The sequence below is a fragment of the Plectropomus leopardus genome, chromosome 8 (assembly GCF_026936395.1).
Source record: "Plectropomus leopardus strain MGB_pleo_1.0 chromosome 8, ASM2693639v1, whole genome shotgun sequence".
Classification (NCBI taxonomy): domain Eukaryota; kingdom Metazoa; phylum Chordata; class Actinopteri; order Perciformes; family Serranidae; genus Plectropomus; species Plectropomus leopardus.
The window spans coordinates 7,558,781-7,580,648 of NC_142183.1; the positions used below are offsets into that span (position 1 = coordinate 7,558,781).

At 36.5% G+C, this 21,868-nt stretch overlaps 1 protein-coding gene across 4 annotated transcripts in view; it reads left to right on the plus strand.

Annotated features, from left to right (window-relative positions):
* The window catches only part of fstl5 (follistatin-like 5), a 291,611-nt gene extending 278,596 nt beyond the window's left edge, over positions 1-13,015 (plus strand). For all 4 annotated transcript variants that reach the window (XM_088080811.1, XM_088080812.1, XM_088080813.1 and 1 more), the window contains one exon: positions 10,538-13,015. In XM_088080811.1, the coding sequence (XP_087936937.1) occupies positions 10,538-11,240 (703 nt within the window). In that variant the 3' untranslated portion in view covers positions 11,241-13,015. The remainder of the gene's footprint in view (positions 1-10,537) is intronic.
* Positions 13,016-21,868: the final 8,853 nt, after the last annotated feature.

Sequence of the window (21,868 nt, forward strand, 5' to 3'; positions counted from 1 at the left end):
ATGTGACCTCTCCAAAAAATGTCTGAAAACAGCTGGAAACCACGTAAAACAGCATGCTAATACACATCATGGCAAAGAATTTTGCAAAAACGGCCAAAAACACCATAATTTAGCATGTTGAAAAATTCAACCAAAAAAGTCATACTATAGCCTTGGTAAAAATGTCAAAATGTCACCTCTCCAAAAAATGTCTGAAAACAGCTGAAAAGAACGTAAAACAGCATGCTAATACGCGTCATGGCAAAGAATTTCGCAAAAACGGCCAAAAACACCATAATTTAGCATGTTGAAAAATCCTCTAAAAAAAAAAAGTCATACTATAGCCTTGGTAAAAATGTCAAAATGTGACCTCTCCAAAAAATGTCTGAAAAAAGCTGGAAACCACATAAAACAGCATGCTAATACACATCATGGCAAAGAATTTTGCAAAACGGCCAAAAACACCATAATTTAGCATGTTGAAAAATCCTCTAAAAAAAAGCCATACTATAGCCTTGGTAAAAATGTCAAAATATCACCTCTCCAAAAAATGTCTGAAAACAGCTGGAAACCACATAAAACAGCATGCTAATACACATCATGGCAAAGAATTTTGCAAAAACTGCCAAAAACACCATAATTTAGCATGTTGAAAAATTCAACCAAAAAAGTCATACTATAGCCTTGGTAAAAATGTCAAAATGTGACCTCTCCAAAAAATGTCTGAAAACAGCTGGAAACCACGTAAAACAGCATGCTAATACACATCATGGCAAAGAATTTTGCAAAAAGGGCCAAAAACACCAAAGGCAAGGCAAGTAAACTTTATTTGTATAGCATGTTGAAAAATCAACCAAAAAAGTCATACTATAGCCTTGGTAAAAATGACAAAATGTGACCTCTCCAAAAAATGTCTGAAAACAGCTGGAAAGAACGTAAAACAGCATGCTAATACGCGTCATGGCAAAGAATTTTGCAAAAACGGCCAAAAACACCATAATTTAGCATGTTGAAAAATCCTCTAAAAAAAAGCCATACTATAGCCTTGGTAAAAATGTCAAAATGTGACCTCTCCAAAAAATGTCTGAAAACAGCTGGAAACCACGTAAAACAGCATGCTAATACACATCATGGCAAAGAATTTTGCAAAAACGGCCAAAAACACCATAATTTAGCATGTTGAAAAATCCACCAAAAAAGTCATACTATAGCCTTGGTAAAAATGTCAAAATATCACCTCTCCAAAAAATGTCTGAAAACAGCTGGAAACCACGTAAAACAGCATGCTAATACGCGTCATGGCAAAGAATTTTGCAAAAACGGCCAAAAACACCATAATTTAGCATGTTGAAAAATCCTCTAAAAAAAAAGCCATACTATAGCCTTGGTAAAAATGTCAAAATGTGACCTCTCCAAAAAATGTCTGAAAACAGCTGGAAACCACGTAAAACAGCATGCTAATACACATCATGGCAAAGAATTTTGCAAAACGGCCAAAAACACCAAAATTTAACATGTTGAAAAATCCTCTAAAAAAAAAAAAGCCATACTATAGCCTTGGTAAAAATGTCAAAATATCACCTCTCCAAAAAATGTCTGAAAACAGCTGGAAACCACGTAAAACAGCATGCTAATACGCGTCATGGCAAAGAATTTTGCAAAAACGGCCAAAAACACCATAATTTAGCATGTTGAAAAATCCACCAAAAAAGTCATACTATAGCCTTGGTAAAAATGTCAAAATGTGACCTCTCCAAAAAATGTCTGAAAACAGCTGGAAACCACGTAAAACAGCATGCTAATACGCGTCATGGCAAAGAATTTTGCAAAAACGGCCAAAAACACCATAATTTAGCATGTTGAAAAATCCTCTAAAAAAGTCATACTATAGCCTTGGTAAAAATGTCAAAATGTGACCTCTCCAAAAAATGTCTGAAAACAGCTGGAAACCACGTAAAACAGCATGCTAATACACATCATGGCAAAGAATTTTGCAAAAACGGCCAAAAACACCATAATTTAGCATGTTGAAAAATTCAACAAAAAAAGTCATACTATAGCCTTGGTAAAAATGTCAAAATGTGACCTCTCCAAAAAATGTCTGAAAACAGCTGGAAACCACGTAAAACAGCATGCTAATACACATCATGGCAAAGAATTTTGCAAAAACGGCCAAAAACACCATAATTTAGCATGTTGAAAAATCCTCTAAAAAAAAAAAAGCCATACTATAGCCTTGGTAAAAATGTCAAAATGTGACCTCTCCAAAAAATGTCTGAAAACAGCTGAAAAGAACGTAAAACAGCATGCTAATACGCGTCATGGCAAAGAATTTTGCAAAAACGGCCAAAAACACCATAATTTAGCATGTTGAAAAATCCTCTAAAAAAAAAAAAAGCCATACTATAGCCTTGGTAAAAATGTCAAAATATCACCTCTCCAAAAAATGTCTGAAAACAGCTGGAAACCACGTAAAACAGCATGCAAATACAAATCATGGCAAAGAATTTTGCAAAACTGGCCAAAAACACTGTTATTTAGCATGTTGAAAAATCCACCAAAAAAGTCATACTATAGCCTTGGTAAAAATGTCAAAATGTGACCTCTCCAAAAAATGTCTGAAAACAGCTGAAAACCACATAAAACAGCATGCTAATACGCGTCATGGCAAAGAATTTTGCAAAAACGGCCAAAAACACCATAATTTAGCATGCTGAAAAATCCACCAAAAAAGTCATACTATAGCCTTGGTAAAAATGTCAAAATGTGACCTCTCCAAAAAATGTCTGAAAGCACCTGGAAACCATATAAAACAGCATGCTATTATGTGTCATGGCAAAGAATTTAGCAAAAACGGCCAAAAACACCAGAATTTAGCATGTTGAAAAATCCACCAAAAAAAGTCATACTATAGCCTTGGTAAAAATGTCAAAATGTGACCTCTCCAAAAAATGTCTGAAAACAGCTGGAAACCACGTAAAACAGCATGCTAATACACATCATGGCAAAGAATTTTGCAAAAACTGCCAAAAACACCATAATTTAGCATGTTGAAAAATTCAACCAAAACAGTCATACTATAGCCTTGGTAAAAATGTCAAAATGTGACCTCTCCAAAAAATGTCTGAAAACAGCTGGAAACCACGTAAAACAGCATGCTAATACACATCATGGCAAAGAATTTTGCAAAAACGGCCAAAAACACCATAATTTAGCATGTTGAAAAATTCAACCAAAAAAGTCATACTATAGCCTTGGTAAAAATGTCAAAATGTCACCTCTCCAAAAATGTCTGAAAACAGCTGGAAACCACGTAAAACAGCATGCTAATACGCGTCATGGCAAAGAATTTTGCAAAACGGCCAAAACACCATAATTTAGCATGTTGAAAAATCCTCTAAAAAAAAGTCATACTATAGCCTTGGTAAAAATGTCAAAATGTGACCTCTCCAAAAATGTCTGAAAACAGCTGGAAACCACATAAAACAGCATGCTAATACACATCATGGCAAAGAATTTTGCAAAACGGCCAAAAACACCATAATTTAGCATGTTGAAAAATCCTCTAAAAAAAAAAAGCCATACTATAGCCTTGGTAAAAATGTCAAAATATCACCTCTCCAAAAAATGTCTGAAAACAGCTGGAAACCACATAAAACAGCATGCTAATACGCGTCATGGCAAAGAATTTTGCAAAAACTGCCAAAACACCATAATTTAGCATGTTGAAAAATTCAACCAAAAAAGTCATACTATAGCCTTGGTAAAAATGTCAAAATGTGACCTCTCAAAAATGTCTGAAAACAGCTGGAAACCACGTAAAACAGCATGCTAATACACATCATGGCAAAGAATTTTGCAAAACGGCCAAAAACACCATAATTTAGCATGTTGAAAAATCCTCAAAAAAAACGTCATACTATAGCCTTGGTAAAAATGACAAAATGTGACCTCTCCAAAAAATGTCTGAAAACAGCTGGAAACCACGTAAAACAGCATGCTAATACGCGTCATGGCAAAGAATTTTGCAAAAAGGGCCAAAAACACCATAATTTAGCATGTTGAAAAATCCTCTAAAAAAAAGCCATACTATAGCCTTGGTAAAAATGTCAAAATGTGACCTCTCCAAAAAATGTCTGAAAACAGCTGGAATCCACATAAAACAGCATGCTAATACACGTCACGGCAAAGAATTTTGCAAAAAGGGCCAAAAACACCATAATTTAGCATGTTGAAAAGTTCACCAAAAAAAGTCATACTATAGCCTTGGTAAAAATGTCAAAATATCACCTCTCCAAAAAATGTCTGAAAACAGCTGGAAACCACGTAAAACAGCATGCTAATACGCGTCATGGCAAAGAATTTTGCAAAAAGGCCAAAACACCATAATTTAGCATGTTGAAAATCCTCTAAAAAAAAAAGCCATACTATAGCCTTGGTAAAAATGTCAAAATGTGACCTCTCCAAAAATGTCTGAAAACAGCTGGAAACCACGTAAAACAGCATGCTAATACACATCATGGCAAAGAATTTTGCAAAACGGCCAAAAACACCATAATTTAGCATGTTGAAAAATCCTCTAAAAAAAAAAAAGCCATACTATAGCCTTGGTAAAAATGTCAAAATATCACCTCTCCAAAAAATGTCTGAAAACAGCTGGAAACCACGTAAAACAGCATGCTAATACGCGTCATGGCAAAGAATTTTGCAAAAACGGCCAAAAACACCAAAATTTAGCATGTTTAAAAATCCTCTAAAAAAAAAAAGCCATACTATAGCCTTGGTAAAAATGTCAAAATGTGACCTCTCCAAAAAATGTCTGAAAACAGCTGGAAACCACGTAAAACAGCATGCTAATACGCGTCATGGCAAAGAATTTTGCAAAAACGGCTAAAAACACCATAATTTAGCATGTTGAAAAATCCTCCAAAAAAAAAAAAGCCATACTATAGCCTTGGTAAAAATGTCAAAATATCACCTCTCCAAAAATGTCTGAAAACAGCTGGAAACCACGTAAAACAGCATGCTAATACACATCATGGCAAAGAATTTTGCAAAAACGGCCAAAAACACCATAATTTAGCATGTTGAAAAATTCAAAAAAAAAAGCCATACTATAGCCTTGGTAAAATGTCAAAATGTGACCTCCAAAAAATGTCTGAAAACAGCTGGAAACCACGTAAAACAGCATGCTAATACACGTCATGGCAAAGAATTTTGCAAAAATGGCCAAAAACACCATAATTTAGCATGTTGAAAAATCCTCTAAAGAAAAAGCCATACTATAGCCTTGGTAAAAATGTCAAATGTGACCTCTCCAAAAATGTCTGAAAACAGCTGGAAACCACGTAAAACAGCATGCTAATACGCGTCATGGCAAAGAATTTTGCAAAACGGCCAAAACACCATAATTTAGCATGTTGAAAAATCCTCTAAAAAAAAAGCCATACTATAGCCTTGGTAAAATGTCAAAATATCACCTCTCCAAAAAATGTCTGAAAACAGCTGGAAACCACGTAAAACAGCATGCTAATATGCGTCATGGCAAAGAATTGTGCAAAAACGGCCAAAAACACCATAATTTAGCATGTTGAAAAATCCAAAAAAAAGCCATACTATAGCCTTGGTAAAAATGTCAAAATGTGACCTCTCCAAAAAATGTCTGAAAACAGCTGAAAACCACATAAAACAGCATGCTAATACGCGTCATGGCAAAGAATTGTGCAAAAACGGCCAAAAACACCATAATTTAGCATGCTGAAAAATCCACCAAAAAAGTCATACTATAGCCTTGGTAAAAATGTCAAAATGTGACCTCTCCAAAAAATGTCTGAAAACACCTGGAAACCATATAAAACAGCATGCTAATACGCGTCATGGCAAAGAATTGTGCAAAAACGGCCAAAAACACCATAATTTCGCACGTTGAAAAATCCACCAAAAAAAGTCATACTATAGCCTTGGTAAAAATGTCAAAATGTGACCTCTCCAAAAAATGTCTGAAAACAGCTGAAAAGCACGTAAAACAGCATGCTAATATGTGTCATGGCAAAGAATTTTGCAAAAACGGCCAAAAACACCATAATTTAGCATGTTGAAAAATCCACCAAAAAAGTCATACTATAGCCTTGGTAAAAATGTCAAAATATGACCTCTCCAAAAAATGTCTGAAAACAGCTGAAAAGCACATAAAACAGCATGGTAATACGCGTCATGGCAAAGAATTTTGCAAAAACGGCCAACATTGCCATAATTTAGCATGTTGAAAAATCCACATAAAAAAAAAAAGCCATACTATAGCCTTGGTAAAAATGTCAAAATATCACCTCTCCAAAAAATGTCTGCAAACAGCTGAAAACCACATAAAACAGCATGGTAATACGCGTCATGGCAAAGAATTTTGCAAAAACGGCCAAAAACACCATAATTTAGCATGTTGAAAAATCCACCAAAAAAGTCATACTATAGCCTTGGTAAAAATGTCAAAATGTGACCTCTCCAAAAAATGTCTGAAAACAGCTGGAATCCACATAAAACAGCATGCTAATACACGTCACGGCAAAGAATTTTGCAAAAATGGCCAAAAACACCATAATTTAGCATGTTGAAAAATCCACCAAAAAAAGTCATGCTATAGCCTTGGTAAAAATGTCAAAATATGACCTCTCCAAAAAATGTCTGAAAACAGCTGAAAACCACGTAAAACAGCATGCTAATATGCGTCATGGCAAAGAATTTTGCAAAAACGGCCAAAAACACCATAATTTAGCATGTTGAAAAATCCACCAAAAAAAGTCATACTATAGCCTTGGTAAAAATGTCAATATATGACCTCTCCAAAAAATGTCTGAAAACAGCTGGTAACCATATAAAACAGCATGCTAATACGCGTCATGGCAAAGAATTGTGCAAAAACGGCCAAAAACACCATAATTTCGCACGTTGAAAAATCCAACAAAAAAGTCATACTATAGCCTTGGTAAAAATGTCAAAATATGACCTCTCCAAAAAATGTCTGAAAACAACTGAAAAGCACATAAAACAGCATGCTAATATGTGTCATGGCAAAGAATTTTGCAAAAACGGCCAAAAACACCATAATTTAGCATGTTGAAAAATCCACCAAAAAAAGTCATACTATAGCCTTGGTAAAAATGTCAAAATATGACCTCTCCAAAAAATGTCTGAAAACAGCTGAAAAGCACGTAAAACAGCATGCTAATACGCATCATGGCAAAGAATTTTGCAAAAACGGCCAACATTGCCATGATTTTGCATGTTGAAAAATTTGCATGTTGAAAAATCCACCAAAAAAGCCAAAAGCCTTGGTAAAAATGTCAAAATATGACCTCTCCAAAAAATGTCTGAAAACAGCTGAAAAGCACGTAAAACAGCATGCTAATACGTGTCATGGCAAAGAATTTTGCAAAAACGGCCAACATTTCCATAATTTAGCATGTTGAAAAATCCACCAAAAAAGTCATACTATAGCCTTGGTAAAAATGTCAAATTGTGACCTCTCCAAAAAATGTCTGAAAACAGCTGGAAACCACATAAAACAGCATGCTAATACGCGTCATGGCAAAGAATTTTGCAAAAATGGCCAAAAACACCATAATTTAGCATGTTGAAAAATCCATCAAAAAAGTCATACTATAGCCTTGGTAAAAATGTCAAAATAGTACCTCTCCAAAAAATGTCCGAAAATACCTGGAAACCACATAAAATAGCATGCTAATACGCACCATGGCAAAGAATTTTGCAAAAACGGCCAAAAACACCATAATTTAGCATGTTGAAAAATCCACCAAAAAAGCCATACTATAGCTTTGGTAAAAATGTCATAATGTGACCTCTCCAAAAAATGTCTGAAAACAACTGAAAAACACATAAAATAGTATGGTGAGAAGCGTCATGGCAAAGAATTTTTAAAAAAGGACCAAAACATTGTAACATAGCATGTCGAAAAGATGACAGAAACTGCCATACTATGGAATGGCTAAAAATGCCATAATATGACTTATCCCAAAAAAAGCTGAAAACAGCATAAAATAGCATGATGAAATATGCCATAGCATAGAATGTTGCAAAAATGCAGAAAAAAAAAAAAATGCCGAGTGTTGCATGTGGGCACACCACAATAATGAAACTGAAAACAGCATTCAAATGAAGCACCAGTGATCAACCATTCAAATTTGACATAACGTCCTTATTTTGCAGGATGTTATGATAGTTTGTTGTATTAAATGGTTCATGGATGAAACATGCTTAGACTCTTCAACGTATTAATGCCAATAGGTTGTTGCACAATGGTACAATGTTACCTGCAGGCAACATTCAGACATGAAAACTTGTATTTTTGTTTTATTTACATTTTAAATGGTATGCGTTGTATTCTGTTGAGGTTATTGAGTGTTTTTCACGTGTTTTTAAATAAAATTTGTTCAAATTTTAAGAACTGACTCTCTTTTTTCAAAAGCCTTTGTTTCAACATTGTATACAATTTTGAAATAAAGGCCAAAATTGACAGAATTTAGCACGAAAAAAAAATGGAAGAAAATGCCGCCATCATCATCATCATCATCATCATCATCATCATCATCATCATCATCATCATCACCATTATCATCATTTGTTTTCACATGTCAAGGAAAATAAAATAATCGTACAGAATGAAATACAACACAATAAGAAACACATGAAGGGACACCCAAAGTGAGTTTCCTAAAGCATTTGGGAGCAGGCCCTAATAATAACATACAACATCGAAAAACAAAACAAAATAAAACAAACGAGCAACACAAGAAACACTACCGTTAAACAAAACAGACGGAAGATCCCAATCATTCGCTACATCTGCAGAAAAACACAGGCTCAGCCTTTTATGGCCTCAAGGGATTAAGAATATTGGCACAGAAGGTTAGACAAAGTTCCTATAGTAGACATCAATGGGCATTTTATAACAAAACATTGGCAGTAAAACAAAACAGCCTGGTCCTGGTGTTATATGCATGTAGAGGAGAGCAAACAGGAACAAGCTCACATAAACAAAGATTCAACTTGTGAACAACCTGGTGCATTGGGCACGCATTGTGAAAAATATTAATTTCCTCAAGTTTTAGCAGACCAAGGCTTTGAAAGAGATGGCCCGATGGAGTGCTGCCTGCAGACCAGGTCATGGCACTTACTTTATTTTGTGAAGACTGTCATTTTTTTAGATGACTTGGGTAAGTGTGTTATAAACACACTCAAATTTTGACGTCAAAATGGCTGAAAACGACATAATGTAGATTGTGATGCCTCATCAAAATTTGTCAAAATTTCGACATTTCTAAAAATGGCTAAAAACAAAATATTATAGCTTGTGAGGACTCGTCAATAACAATAGCATATATTACAATAGTGATAGACATAAAATTAATAAATGCAATATACGTTAGCATGTGATGTCACATGCAAATACAGTAGGTGTTGATTAGAGTCCCATGCATATATTAATAGTGGAGGCATGACTCATAATAATGGAAAGTCATAGAAAGTTGCGTTGAGCAGGATCACAGCAACAGCACAACCAAGACCACAATCTAGGCGAGCCAGAGGCACGGCATCAATGCAGCCACAGCACAAGCACAGCTAAAGGCGGGAACACAGCATCAGCAAAGCCATCACCACGATCCAGGCGCAGCCAAGATTGCAGCCAAGAACTGTAAAACTACAAAACGAGGGAGCGCAAATGCTCTGGAGGAGAAGTCGAGTTAGCGTACTGCAGTAAACAGACAAGAGCTTTTACAGATGGAGGGAGCAAGAGAGGGAAAGAGGAGCTCAGTGTATCATAGAAAGTCCTGGCAGACAGGAAAATCTGAAGTCTACCCTTAAAAGTGGAAACAGTGTCTGCCTCCCTGACCGATACTGGAAGATGGTTCCATAAAAGAAGAGCGTGGTTACTGGAGGCTCTGGCTCCCATCCTACTTTTGGAGACTTTCAGAACCACAAGTAACCCGGCTTGGTTCCCGTTAGCACACGTGCAACGGCATTCTGGACCAGCTGGAGAGACTTCTTGGGGCAACCGGATAATAGGAAGTTGCAGTTTTCGGCATCTGTTTGAGACAGGATATGCTTCATTTTTGCAATGTTGTACAAGTGAAAGAAATCCTTGAAGTTTAGCTGAAAATGATATATTACAGCTTGTAGAGACACGTCAGAGTACACAATGTCTAAATAAAGGCCCAAAACATCATAATTTAGCATGTTGAGAAAAAAAAAGCCTCAGTATAGTATGTCCAAAAATGTCAAATTTTGACGTCAAAAAAATGGCTGAAAATGACATAATATCACTTATAGAGATAGTAATACCGGTATTTAAATACTGTAGATGTTGATAAGTCGATATGTGTTCGATATATTTTGATAATATATCAATAGTAGGAAACGACCTGCCGACCATCATTATCACCTGCAGAACTCAGTGACTAACATTGCTCAAAATCTGCTGTAACTTGGGGTTTACAAGAAGACAAATTGGGTTATTGATCAAATTGTTTTCTATATTTTTCTACAGATTTGGCCTCATCCTTCACCGAAATGAGCCTGTCCTCCACAAGATCGACCTGGAGACGACGTCATATGTGAAGAACATTAGCTTGCGGGAGTACAACTGCATTCCCAAATCTGTGGCCTACACACATCTCGGCGGCTACTACTTTGTCAACTGCAGGTCCGACTCCACCGGTGCCACACAGCCACAGCTCATCTTGGACAGTGTAACAGATAGCGTGATTGGCCAAAATCGTGATGTCACTGGCACTCCATACGTGTCTCCAGACGGCCACTATTTAGTCACGGTCGACGATGGCGACGGCTTGATGAGGATCCAGGTTATTTCAGAGCGAGGAGAGATCCAGGAGCCCTTTGACATCCACACCAACCTCCACCTGTCTGATCTGGCCTTCCAGCGCTCCTTCACGGAGGTCCACCAGTACAACGTGTTCGGCAGCTCTGGCCGTCAAACTGACGCTTTGTTTGTGGAGCTGAGCACCGGAAAAGTGAAAATGATCAAGAGCTTGAAAGAGGCCACCAAGCCATTTGAGTGGCCGTGGAGCAGTAGGAACAGGGTGATGGCGAGCAGCGGACTATTCGGACAGTACCTCATGACCCCGTCCAGAGAGTCCCTCTTCATCCTGGACGGACGACTCAACAAGCTCAACTGTGAGATCACTGATGTCCTCAAAGGCAATGTGGTGGTGTGGGTTGGGGAGTCTTAGGTTGTAACATTGAACCCAATGAGCTTTCTTTTCCTCAAAGGTACTGTTGCACTGAATTTTGTTGCAGATTTTTTTTAATTTTGTGGGAACGCAATAGTAAATACCACAGATTCAGAAACCAAATTGACCATATTAAGTCCACTGGATGAGGGACTGTCATCCAAAAAAAGTGAGAGTAATTAATTGTCTTAAAGCCAAGTTTAAATCTTTTTTGTTTTCTTTTTTCCAACTGGATGGTTCATGTTTAAGTCAAATAAAGTTGCTTGCTGGTGATCTTTTTCAAGGAAAATTGGTATGAATCCGTAAATATGTGCAACTTTGCATTAATATTCACAATTGGTTGTATTCAGTGTGTGGGAATGCTATAGATAATCTCTGAACTAAAACTAATATTTAAGTGAATTGGAAGAAATATATATATATATATATATATAAATATATATATATATATATATAAACTGTATATGTCTGGATTAACTCTTGTAATTTTAGTTTACCCATCCCCAACTTTTCCTGTGCCTTCAAGGAAAATTCCCCTCCATCAGAGGAATTAGCTTAATTATTCCCAGTGTGACTGCAGACTACACCTCTTCCTTTGACCCCTTCATTTGTGGTGAGCGTGGTTCCTCACAAATCTACCGCTCTTGTCTATCCGTCCGTCCGACGCTGCCGATTCAGTCTAATTAAAACGAGCCCTCGCTGTGATCTCATCCTGTTTGAAGAGGAGGCCGAGAGACTGAGTGGTTCATTATGGTTTGTGCGCTCTGTAACCTTTGATCCAGAATTATAACCAGCGTCGGAAGGTTTTGAATGATCTCTATATTGTTTTTCCTTTTTAGTCCAAAGCTGAAAAATTAAGGTCAGTTGCAACGTTAGTTAAATTGTACCAGCTTTATACACGACACATTGTGAGATTTAACGTATTTGGAAATATTCCTTAGCAATGAGTCAATAGAGCACTTGTGTGTGAAGAAAATCATAACTTTAATATCCCTGGACCAAAAAAAAAAAAACTTATGAAGAGCATCTTAGAGTGTGATAAAGTGAACCGTTGAAAAACATGCATTGTCTGCTCTGTTTGACAGCGTCTTTCACGTGGATGTTTTAATGTGAAGTAATGATGAGCTAGCACTGGGGAGAGGGGTAGTTATATTGTGTAAAGGGTCATTGAGGCTATGAATATGAAAAACAACTCTTTCTGAACGCTCCTGCAGTACACACGTAGCTGGCGAGTCAATGAAACAGTTTCCTAGCTGGACACATTTCTATGCATTTTCACCCTAGCACTCTATGACTCTGTGAATCACAACGGGCAACTGTATCTCAAATTTAGTAAGAACTTTTGATGTGTACAGATTATATAAAGTCATTCTGTCTTTCCTGTTAAATCTTACCCCTATATATTTTGATTTTAATATCAGCCACATTATTTTCAAACCTTTAAACCTGACTGTATTACTGATGATGATGACCTCTGACCTTTTCTCTCTATTTATGTTCTGTACATAGCGGCTGACTGTGACTCCATCAGTTTTCCATTTAATGTACAGATTTACGCAGGTTCTGTTTATAATCAACACTCCTTTTTAAGAAATGAAAACAAAACACACAACTGTCATTAACAGCATCTTGTACCCCGAGCACATTGTGATCACAAACACCGCTTTCACCTCCATATAGCCATGTCTTGTATGTTCCTTCATGTGATTGTTATTTATATAGAGAAAACACGCTTGTCATTTTATCCAACAATAAAATCTAGACCATGAAAAAACTGTAATGTCTTTTTTCATCATTAAAGCAATCTTATAGATGCTGGTTCACAGAGAAAATTCAAACATTGACAGGTTTCCTTTAGGAGTTCAAGCAGCCTGTTGCCAATTATTATGCTAAAAGAAAAGCTACAAGAACAAGGTCAAAACTCTGTTGTCCCTTTGGGTATATTTATCTTGTAGCAAGGCGTGCAGTATAATCTATGATTATAATATGGGAGAAAGGAAATAAAACTGTAAGACAAAAGGATCTGTAAAATGAAAACTGAATAATTACAAATGACAAACAATGTCATAGAATAAAGTTGCATAAAAGTGACAAAATTCGTCATAGTATACTGTTGTCAAAAATCATAAAAAAAACATTATTGTATGGTAAATCATCAAAAATGATGAAAAAATATCATAGTAAAGTATGTCTTAAAAAACAATGACGAAACATTAGTGTAGTATATCGTCAAAAATCGTAGTCATAGTATAGTATGTCCTCAAAACCATGACAAAACGTCATAGTACAGTACTTCCTCAAGAATCATGACAGAACATCACAGTACACTAGGTCGTCAAAAATTATGAAAAACAATCGTGGCATTGGAATGTCATAGTATAATAAGTCGATGAAAAAATGTCATAGTATGTCTTCAAAATTTATAGAAAATCATCACAGTATATTATGTTCATCAAAAACCATGAAAAAGGGTTAAAAACATCATAGTGTAGTATGTCATCAAAAATCATGAAAGAAAAACATCAGAATCAGAATCTAGTTTTATTGCCAAGTACATTTACATATACAAAGAATGTGACTTGGTGTTTTGGTGCAACAAAAATATATATATGTAAAATGCCAAAATAAAATATGGACACAAAAAGGTATGTACAAAAGGTGCAATGGAGGGATTGTACAATTTATCAGAAGTATAGTTACAGTGCAAATACCTTAATAATATGGTATGTCATCAAAACTCATGAAAAACTGTCACTGGATGGTATGTTGTAAAAAATCATAAAAAAAACTGTCATCTTAGGTTGTCAAAAATCATGAATAAACATCATAGTATAGTATGTCATCAGAAATAATTAAAAACAAAAAAATGTAGCATGCTGCAAAATTCCTGAAAAAAAGTCATAGCATTGTATGTTTTTTAACATCAAAAAATTGCATGTCATCCTCTCTCTCCCTCTTACAAACTTAAGCTTTCATTTCTACAATAAAGGCAAAAGCCACAAAAATAATCTTTAGAGAAAAAAATCATGAAAAACAACACAGTATAATATGAAAAAAAACTCATATTATATTATGTTCTAAAAAATCATGGAAAATTTTCAGTTTAGTAAATCATCAAAAATCAGGAAAAAAATGCCATAGTTGTCAAACATACTTAAAAAATCATACCAACAAAAATATCATCAAATGTCATATTATAGTATGTCATCCAATCCCCAAAAAACCATCATCATATAGTATACATCTCCAAAATATCATAAAAAAGCTATAGTATCATATGTTAAAAAATCTAAAACATCAGTATATTCAAAATATCCTAAAACAGTCATATTAAAAAAAAGTCACAGTACATTGTCCAAAATATCATAACTCAGAGTATAGTCTGTAGTCCAAAATATAAAATATAACATAACATCATAGTTTAGTCAGTCTTCAAAAATTTCTTAAAAACATCATAGTAAAGTATGGCGTCCAAAATATGATAAAAATGTCATAGGATAGTACGTCAAAATGTCACAGTATTGTATTCTGGAAAAAATCTTTATTATTATCTTTATTTTGTATTCTGGAAAAAATATGTCCAAAAACTTGCAAAAAAGTTATAGTGCATTATGTCGAAAAAGTCATAGTATAGTATGTCAAAAACAAAACCCAAAAAACAGACCCAGAATATGCTGGAGAGATTACATATGTCGTCTGTCCTGGGAGCGCCTCGGGTCCCTCAAGAGCAGCTGGAAAGCGTCGCCTGGAAGAGGAACATCTGGAGCGCATTGCTTTGTCTGCTGTCCCCGCGACCCAGCCTCGGATAAGAACAAGCAGACGAGAACAGATGCATGGATGGATAGGATGTCAAAAAAAAGGTGGAAAAAAAGTGGTGGTATAGTATGTTGACAAAAGTCATTCTATAGTATGTTGGAAAAAGTGGAAAAACAGTCATAGTATAGTATGTCGGAAAAAAATGCTAAATAAGTCACAGCATAGTACGCCAAAAAAAGTTATAGTATGTGGATAAAAGAGCAAAACTAGTCATAGTATAGTATAACAAAAACAAGTGCAAGAAAGTCAGAGTATATCATGTTGAAAAAAGTCACAGACATGCTGCCATTTAGCAGCAGGAATAAATTAAAAACATTGTTTATCAAATTAATATCCTTGAAAGACAAATCAAGTGCATCATCAATAAAATGTCATTTTCCTCTCAAGGATTTGTGTTCGAGCGCGATTTCTCTGCTACAAACATTCAATGTGGTTTTTTTCCGCGCTTTCTGTCGGTGTATTATTTTCCCCTCTGGGTTTATTCATCTTAAAAATGTATACGGCTGCAGTTGGCATCAGGTGTTTTGGATAAAAGGATCCTCCAAACTGCATAAGGCCACGCACTTATCTTTGAAATCCATGTGGAGAGGCACTTCCATCTGAACAACCCCTGCATCAGATAAGCTTCTTCCACTGATAATGAAAACCGACCGCATTCAGCCACATCTATGACAAAGGAGAACATGTTCTCATATTTTCTGCTTCCACTTTATTTACTTTATGATTCATAGATGGTGAAGATCTGGACATGCCACTGAGACTAAAACATTTAGTTTGATTTGTTCCGTACACTGTTCAGATTATTTGTTTAATCACATCACAATTAACCACATGCCATCTTCAAATTTTCTTACTCATTTGAAAAACAGTGAAACCCCAAGTTATAATCAATCATATAAGCTTGCAAATCTTTGCTTTTGAAAAACAGAAATTATTGGACGCTAGAAATACTGCCACACGGTCGCATGTCTCCGCAAACCAGTCAAGTTACAATAACGGTTTACAGTCCATCTGTACAATCACCACAGTTTCAAGGTCGACACCCAAAATTAGTGTCACCAGTTTAGTACCTGAACAAATGTCCTTTTCCTTTTCTTCTGTTTCTGAGATATGATGCCGAGCATTATGAGGACCTTTGACCCCTTGGATATAAAAGTACTTCATCATTTTATCCTATATTTCTGTGAAATCTGAGTGTATAAATTCTTCAGCTATGGCCAAAAAAAACGCAAACATGTTTTACGGGGTCTTAGTGACACTGACCACCAAAATCAAATCAGTTAGTCCTCGAGTCCACTTGGAGATTTGTGCCAAATTTGAGAAAAAATACTTCAAGGTGAGATATCACGTTCACAATAATCCGACAGACAAGGCCAACCGACGGTCAACCCAAAAACATAATGCCTTCAGCCACGGCTCTCACCAGAATGGAGGCAAAATTCGAGCACGATCAATAACTTGTCAAAGCTGCTAAATTGCTCGCTGCTGCTGCAGCAGATACATCTGTATTAAAGCACTAAAGGCACCGTTTGTTACCAAATTCCAGGTACTGGTACCACTAAGTACTACACACTGGACCTTTAAGCAAAAGAACAGAAGTATTATCTTTTTAAAAAACAAAACAACATACAGCTTAAGTATCAGTAAGTAAATGTACTGAACTGAGTACAAAATAGGCCCCTGCAGAGAGTTATATTATGATACATTACATAAGTAGATTATTATTATGAATGCATCAGCAACATGAAGTTTTACTGCTGTCATTAGTGGAGCTAATTTACACTGCTTTTACAGTAGGATCATATGTTTTGTCTTAATCTGCACTAAAGCTGCCAGGAAAATGTAATAAATGCAGTAAGAAGTAAATAATAGATCCCGTAAAATGTGCAGACGTAAAGGGGGAAAAGAAAGACGGATATCAGTAAAGCAGCATGAATTGTATGTTTACTTTTTCGTGCAGCAGTATAAATACAGTATATGTATATTAAAGCCTTTCAAGCAACTTATGTTGCTGATAACATGCGTTCAGTTATTCACCGCAGATCAACGGAGCCAAAGCTTCGGTACAAAAGTGTGCAGTCTGTTCCCATGATCACCGTGCCCCCCTGCGCTCCTGATAAACGCTCCCTAATGCATTCCTCCCCCCACTGCTCCCAATTTACATTCATCTCTGAGTCACACAGGCTGGTAGTTTATATTAATATTCTTCCTTACAGAATCCCCTTTAATAAAACAGCCATGTGAATAGAAAAGAGGTCCTGGCAGTTCCTTAATTATCTAATGTCAGTCCTTTATCTTCTCCCAGTCACATGGGAGGGCCTCGGACTCCACCCCACCACACACTCGCCTCCATCAAGAGAATTTAGCACCACACTCTGCCTCTCTCTATTATTCCATTCATAAGGCGAGCAGCGTAATCATGCCGCTGGCTCCTTAATCATGTTGCCGGGGGCTGCCAACAGTACAACCTCTCTGCTCCATCCATACTGAGGCACCTGATGACTGATTGAGGCCACTGGTGGAGCTGCACCCTGTGACGGTTGTAGGTCCTCATCCTGTCTGCTCTCTCTCTCTCTCTCTGCCTCCTGAATAATCAGCGTAAACGTCTCTGTGGTGGTGGAGGGAGCAGTTTGAAAATAGATTTTCTATCAGGGACAGAGGCCTGCCTCAACTGCAGTGTGTACCTCTCATGTAAATATAAAAGAGTTTTAATTATACTAAAAAACATGGGCTTTGGATAAATTACCGGATGTCTTGATGTCTGTCGGGTGAGTATTTAATTTACTGATTAATCTGTCAATGTTTTGAGATGATAGGAAATAGTGTAAAAAAATATCATCGCATCCCAGTGTGATGCCTTCAGATTACTTGTTTCATTTGACCAACAATCCAAAAAACCCAAAGATATTTAACTGACACTAATACAGAACAAAGCAAGAGTCTATAGGCATCCACCAGTTCTTAGGCAGCGTGGTGATTTGAGCTAAAAAACGACATTATCAAGCTTACAACAACAATACTAACAAGCTGATGTGAAGCAGGTACAACATGTCTTCATATCTAAACAATAAAACAGGTAATTTGCCGATGACTCCCAAAACGACACCCTTAAAATGACATATCTCATTGGAGAGCGGCAGCAGTAAGTGTATGTACATGTTACAGCTGCAAAATTGTGGTTGACTTTGTCAAACGGTCAAAGTAAAGCACAAAAACTACGCGGTTAGCTTTCAGTCACAACAGTATTTGGTTTGGTTTGGAAAAACGATGATAGTTTGGGTTCAAACAAGTATGATTGTTATGTAATTGAAGTACAACATCGGCTACTTATGTGGCTTAAAGTCAATGCCGACGTCCAGTTTTAAAGGAGACAAAAACAGCAGTCTCATGGGTCAAAGTCCTGTGTCTGTTTGACTAATTCATCTAAGCAGACCTACTACGTTGTTAGCTGACTTCATAATTTGCTTCCGTTATAATTAACATCCACTAAGCGTTGCTGCCTAACAATTTAATAAATATGGGTTGTAATAAGCTGCATCCAAAGATAACCTATCGGCCATTTTTTGTGGGAGGACAAGTTGAGCAGGTATAATCTTTACCATCTTAGTTTAGTTATTTAGCATGCTAACACAGCTGAGACTGGAGAGAATGTCATAAGTTTTGCATAAATTAAGTTGTTAACCAAAGTATTGAACAAATCATATTTTGATCCACATTTAAAGCAGCAGTGTGCATCTATTAGTTTATTTTGGATTCTGATCCCTAGGTCGTCAAATACTGATGCCTTTGGTTGATGGTCGGACTGAAGCACCAACCCAAAACGTTGGCATTTGGTGACGTGGAAATGAGACTCAACAATCAACTAAAAGTTGCATAATGTTGCTTTAACCACTTTACCAAATTTACTGAAATTTTAACCTTCAGTTTTCAAGACATTTCCATCAAAATCACAAATGTAACTCTGAAGTCAGCAGGATACACGATCTGCGAACCATTAATATCTGTATATGTAGCATAAATCCATCAAGTAGCTATTGCACAGCAGAAGTAAAAACTTTTTTTTTGATCCTCTTAACTATTCCTTCACTGCAACCAAAACCTCAAAGTCATCAAGATAATTCCTCCAATCTGCAACAAGTTTCATGTTAATCTAGACCAAACAACTGTGGCCAACCTGCCAACTGACAGCCGTGAAAAGCTAGAACAGCAAATAGTTAATTTTTTTATATATTAAAGGACTTGAACTATTTGTTTGATGTTTATTGAGCAAAAACTCCAAACATTTACTTCCCTCAAAGATATTCAGTAATCAGTATTGTGGAGAGACGATTTTCTGTTGATTGACTGAACAATTCATTAATTAACTGTTTTTGCTCTGTTGCACTTCATTAAGCTAAACAAGTATTTTAACCTCAGTCGCTGTCAAGGTGTTTTCTGTTGAAACACTTATCAAGTAATCCAAATTTCAGCACAACTCTTGTATTTAAATTTGTATAACTGAGAATTGTTAATCAAATCACTTCATTAGTCCTGAGTATAAAATTTAAAACTCGACCTCCTCTCAGTTTTGGCCTCGCTCAGCAGATGGGATTTTTTTTAGGGGTTTTCACTCATTAAGCCTGAGTTTCGTGGTCCATCAGGGAGTTCTGGACACCTGAATGTGCAATAACTCAACTTTTTAAAGGTCATTTGGTAAATATTTCACAATTTAAGTCACTGGAATATGCTGACAGGAGATGCTGAATAGTTCTATGATTTTATTTGTTGTTTTTAATAATATTCATATGAATTTGGATGAGTTTTTTATCTGCAAAAACTGGACATATGGTATGGCAGCAGCCCAGGATGTGGTTTAAGGTGCTGACAGCAGGCACCTCATCCCCTTTAGCTGTCCTATTGTCATGCTGAGCTGGCTGTCATGACACCGAGGCCGAAGGACGCCCGTGGACACTCAGCAGTGACGGGGACGCAGGCGGAGTCCTGTCATCCAGACACAGCCGACTGATCCCATCCTGATAGTGCCCAGGTCGACCATGACAGGAGCAAGCACCTCCGCTTAGCATGCACCTTGTCTGTCCTTTTGCTGTTCAGTGTGCTGCGAAAAGGCAGCGGAGGGAATGCTCCTCAAGGTCGACCCGAGATGGAAAAATATTTAAACCCGGAGGTCTTCCTTGACTGTTTTCACACCTTTCCACATTTTGCCCGAGTCTGGAGTTTAACATCAGTGCTGTCAGACCGTAAATTCACAAACACAGCACTGTGTTCATTTCCGTCCCGCTGTATTGTCCTGTAGGGTTTTTATTCTCAACCACATGATTCATCCTGAACGCAGCTGGCACGATCTGTCTGTTTCACTCTTCCATGAACCAGAATGTGAAAAGAAAATCCAATATTTTGTCTTTGAGTAGGTTTCAACAGATTCAGCCTCTTCACATCTCGTACACATCTTATTTGTTGATTCACAGGATGTCACGCCACCGTGGAACAAATCTGAGTGGCCCATTACATTCACTGCAGCGTGTTTATTTCACATCAGAGCTGCAGGAATTAGTAGATGAGACACAGAATACTAATAATACTAATAATACAGAATAACAATAATAAGGTTCGAGCTTTTTAAATTTTTTGAATTTTCTGTTTTTTTCTATGACAGCAAACTGTTTCTTTTTGGATTTTGGACGACTAGACATTTTGGAAGTCACCATGGGCTCTGGGAACTTGTGCTGAAAACCTTACATTTACATCAGAATTTCACAATTTTTTCAACAAAAATTTATTTTCTCAACCAAATAATCTATTGTAATGTGTAGATAAATTTAATTTTAAAAAAACTATTTGAGAAACTGATTTGCAGAACTATTCAACATGACTAATGGATATGAGGCAGTATTTAAGCATCTTTTAAAATAGATTTCTGCACACTTTTTTAGAGATTTAACCCACTGAGGGGCTTGGTATCAATCCTAAATGTGCCCAAAAGGTTTGAGTATCACAATCTGTCACTTATATCATTTGTTAAATCTAATGAAAGTTTTGTAGAACAACACATTCATGTTTCTAAGGTAAGTTGCTTTGGTACCTTCACAGAAACTCAAAAATCGCATTGGTGTGGCATCGAAGAATTTCAGACTATTATTATTTTGAATAATATCGGTTTAATGTAGGGTAAGTATTTATTAAACTGCAAGTTATTTTCCATTTACTTGATTAGAGGTGCAATTGGTGATTCTGATCAAATACACTTTTTATCAAATTTAACAAATAACTCCTCACGGTCCACTAGCTGCCCATTCTGTATGTTTGCTGCAAAAAAATCTGTTGTCTCTACACAGACCTGACTCTTTAACACTTAAAGAACTGCTCGCCATCATGAACAATGCTGAGCACCCCCTCCACCGCACACTGGACCGACAGCGGAGCACCTTCTCCGACAGACTGATTCAGCTTCGCTGTCGAAAGGACAGATACAGGAAATCTTTCCTGCCACAAGCCATCCACCTGTACAATAACTCACCTCTGTCTGCGCTTTAAACTCCGGTCTTAGCTCCATGTCACTCTACACTGCTGACTTTATTTTTATTTATTCAGATACTGTTCTGCACTTTACACATGTATATATGTATATATGTATATATGTACAGTCTCTTAGTTTTTTTTTAAGCGTATTCCTTTATATTCTATTAATAATGTTTGCTCTTTATTCTCTTGTTCTTACTGCATGGCGCTGCTACACCCCAATTTCTCAGTTTTGAGATCAATAAAGTATATCTATCTATCTATCTATCTATCTATCTATCTATCTAAATGGAAAA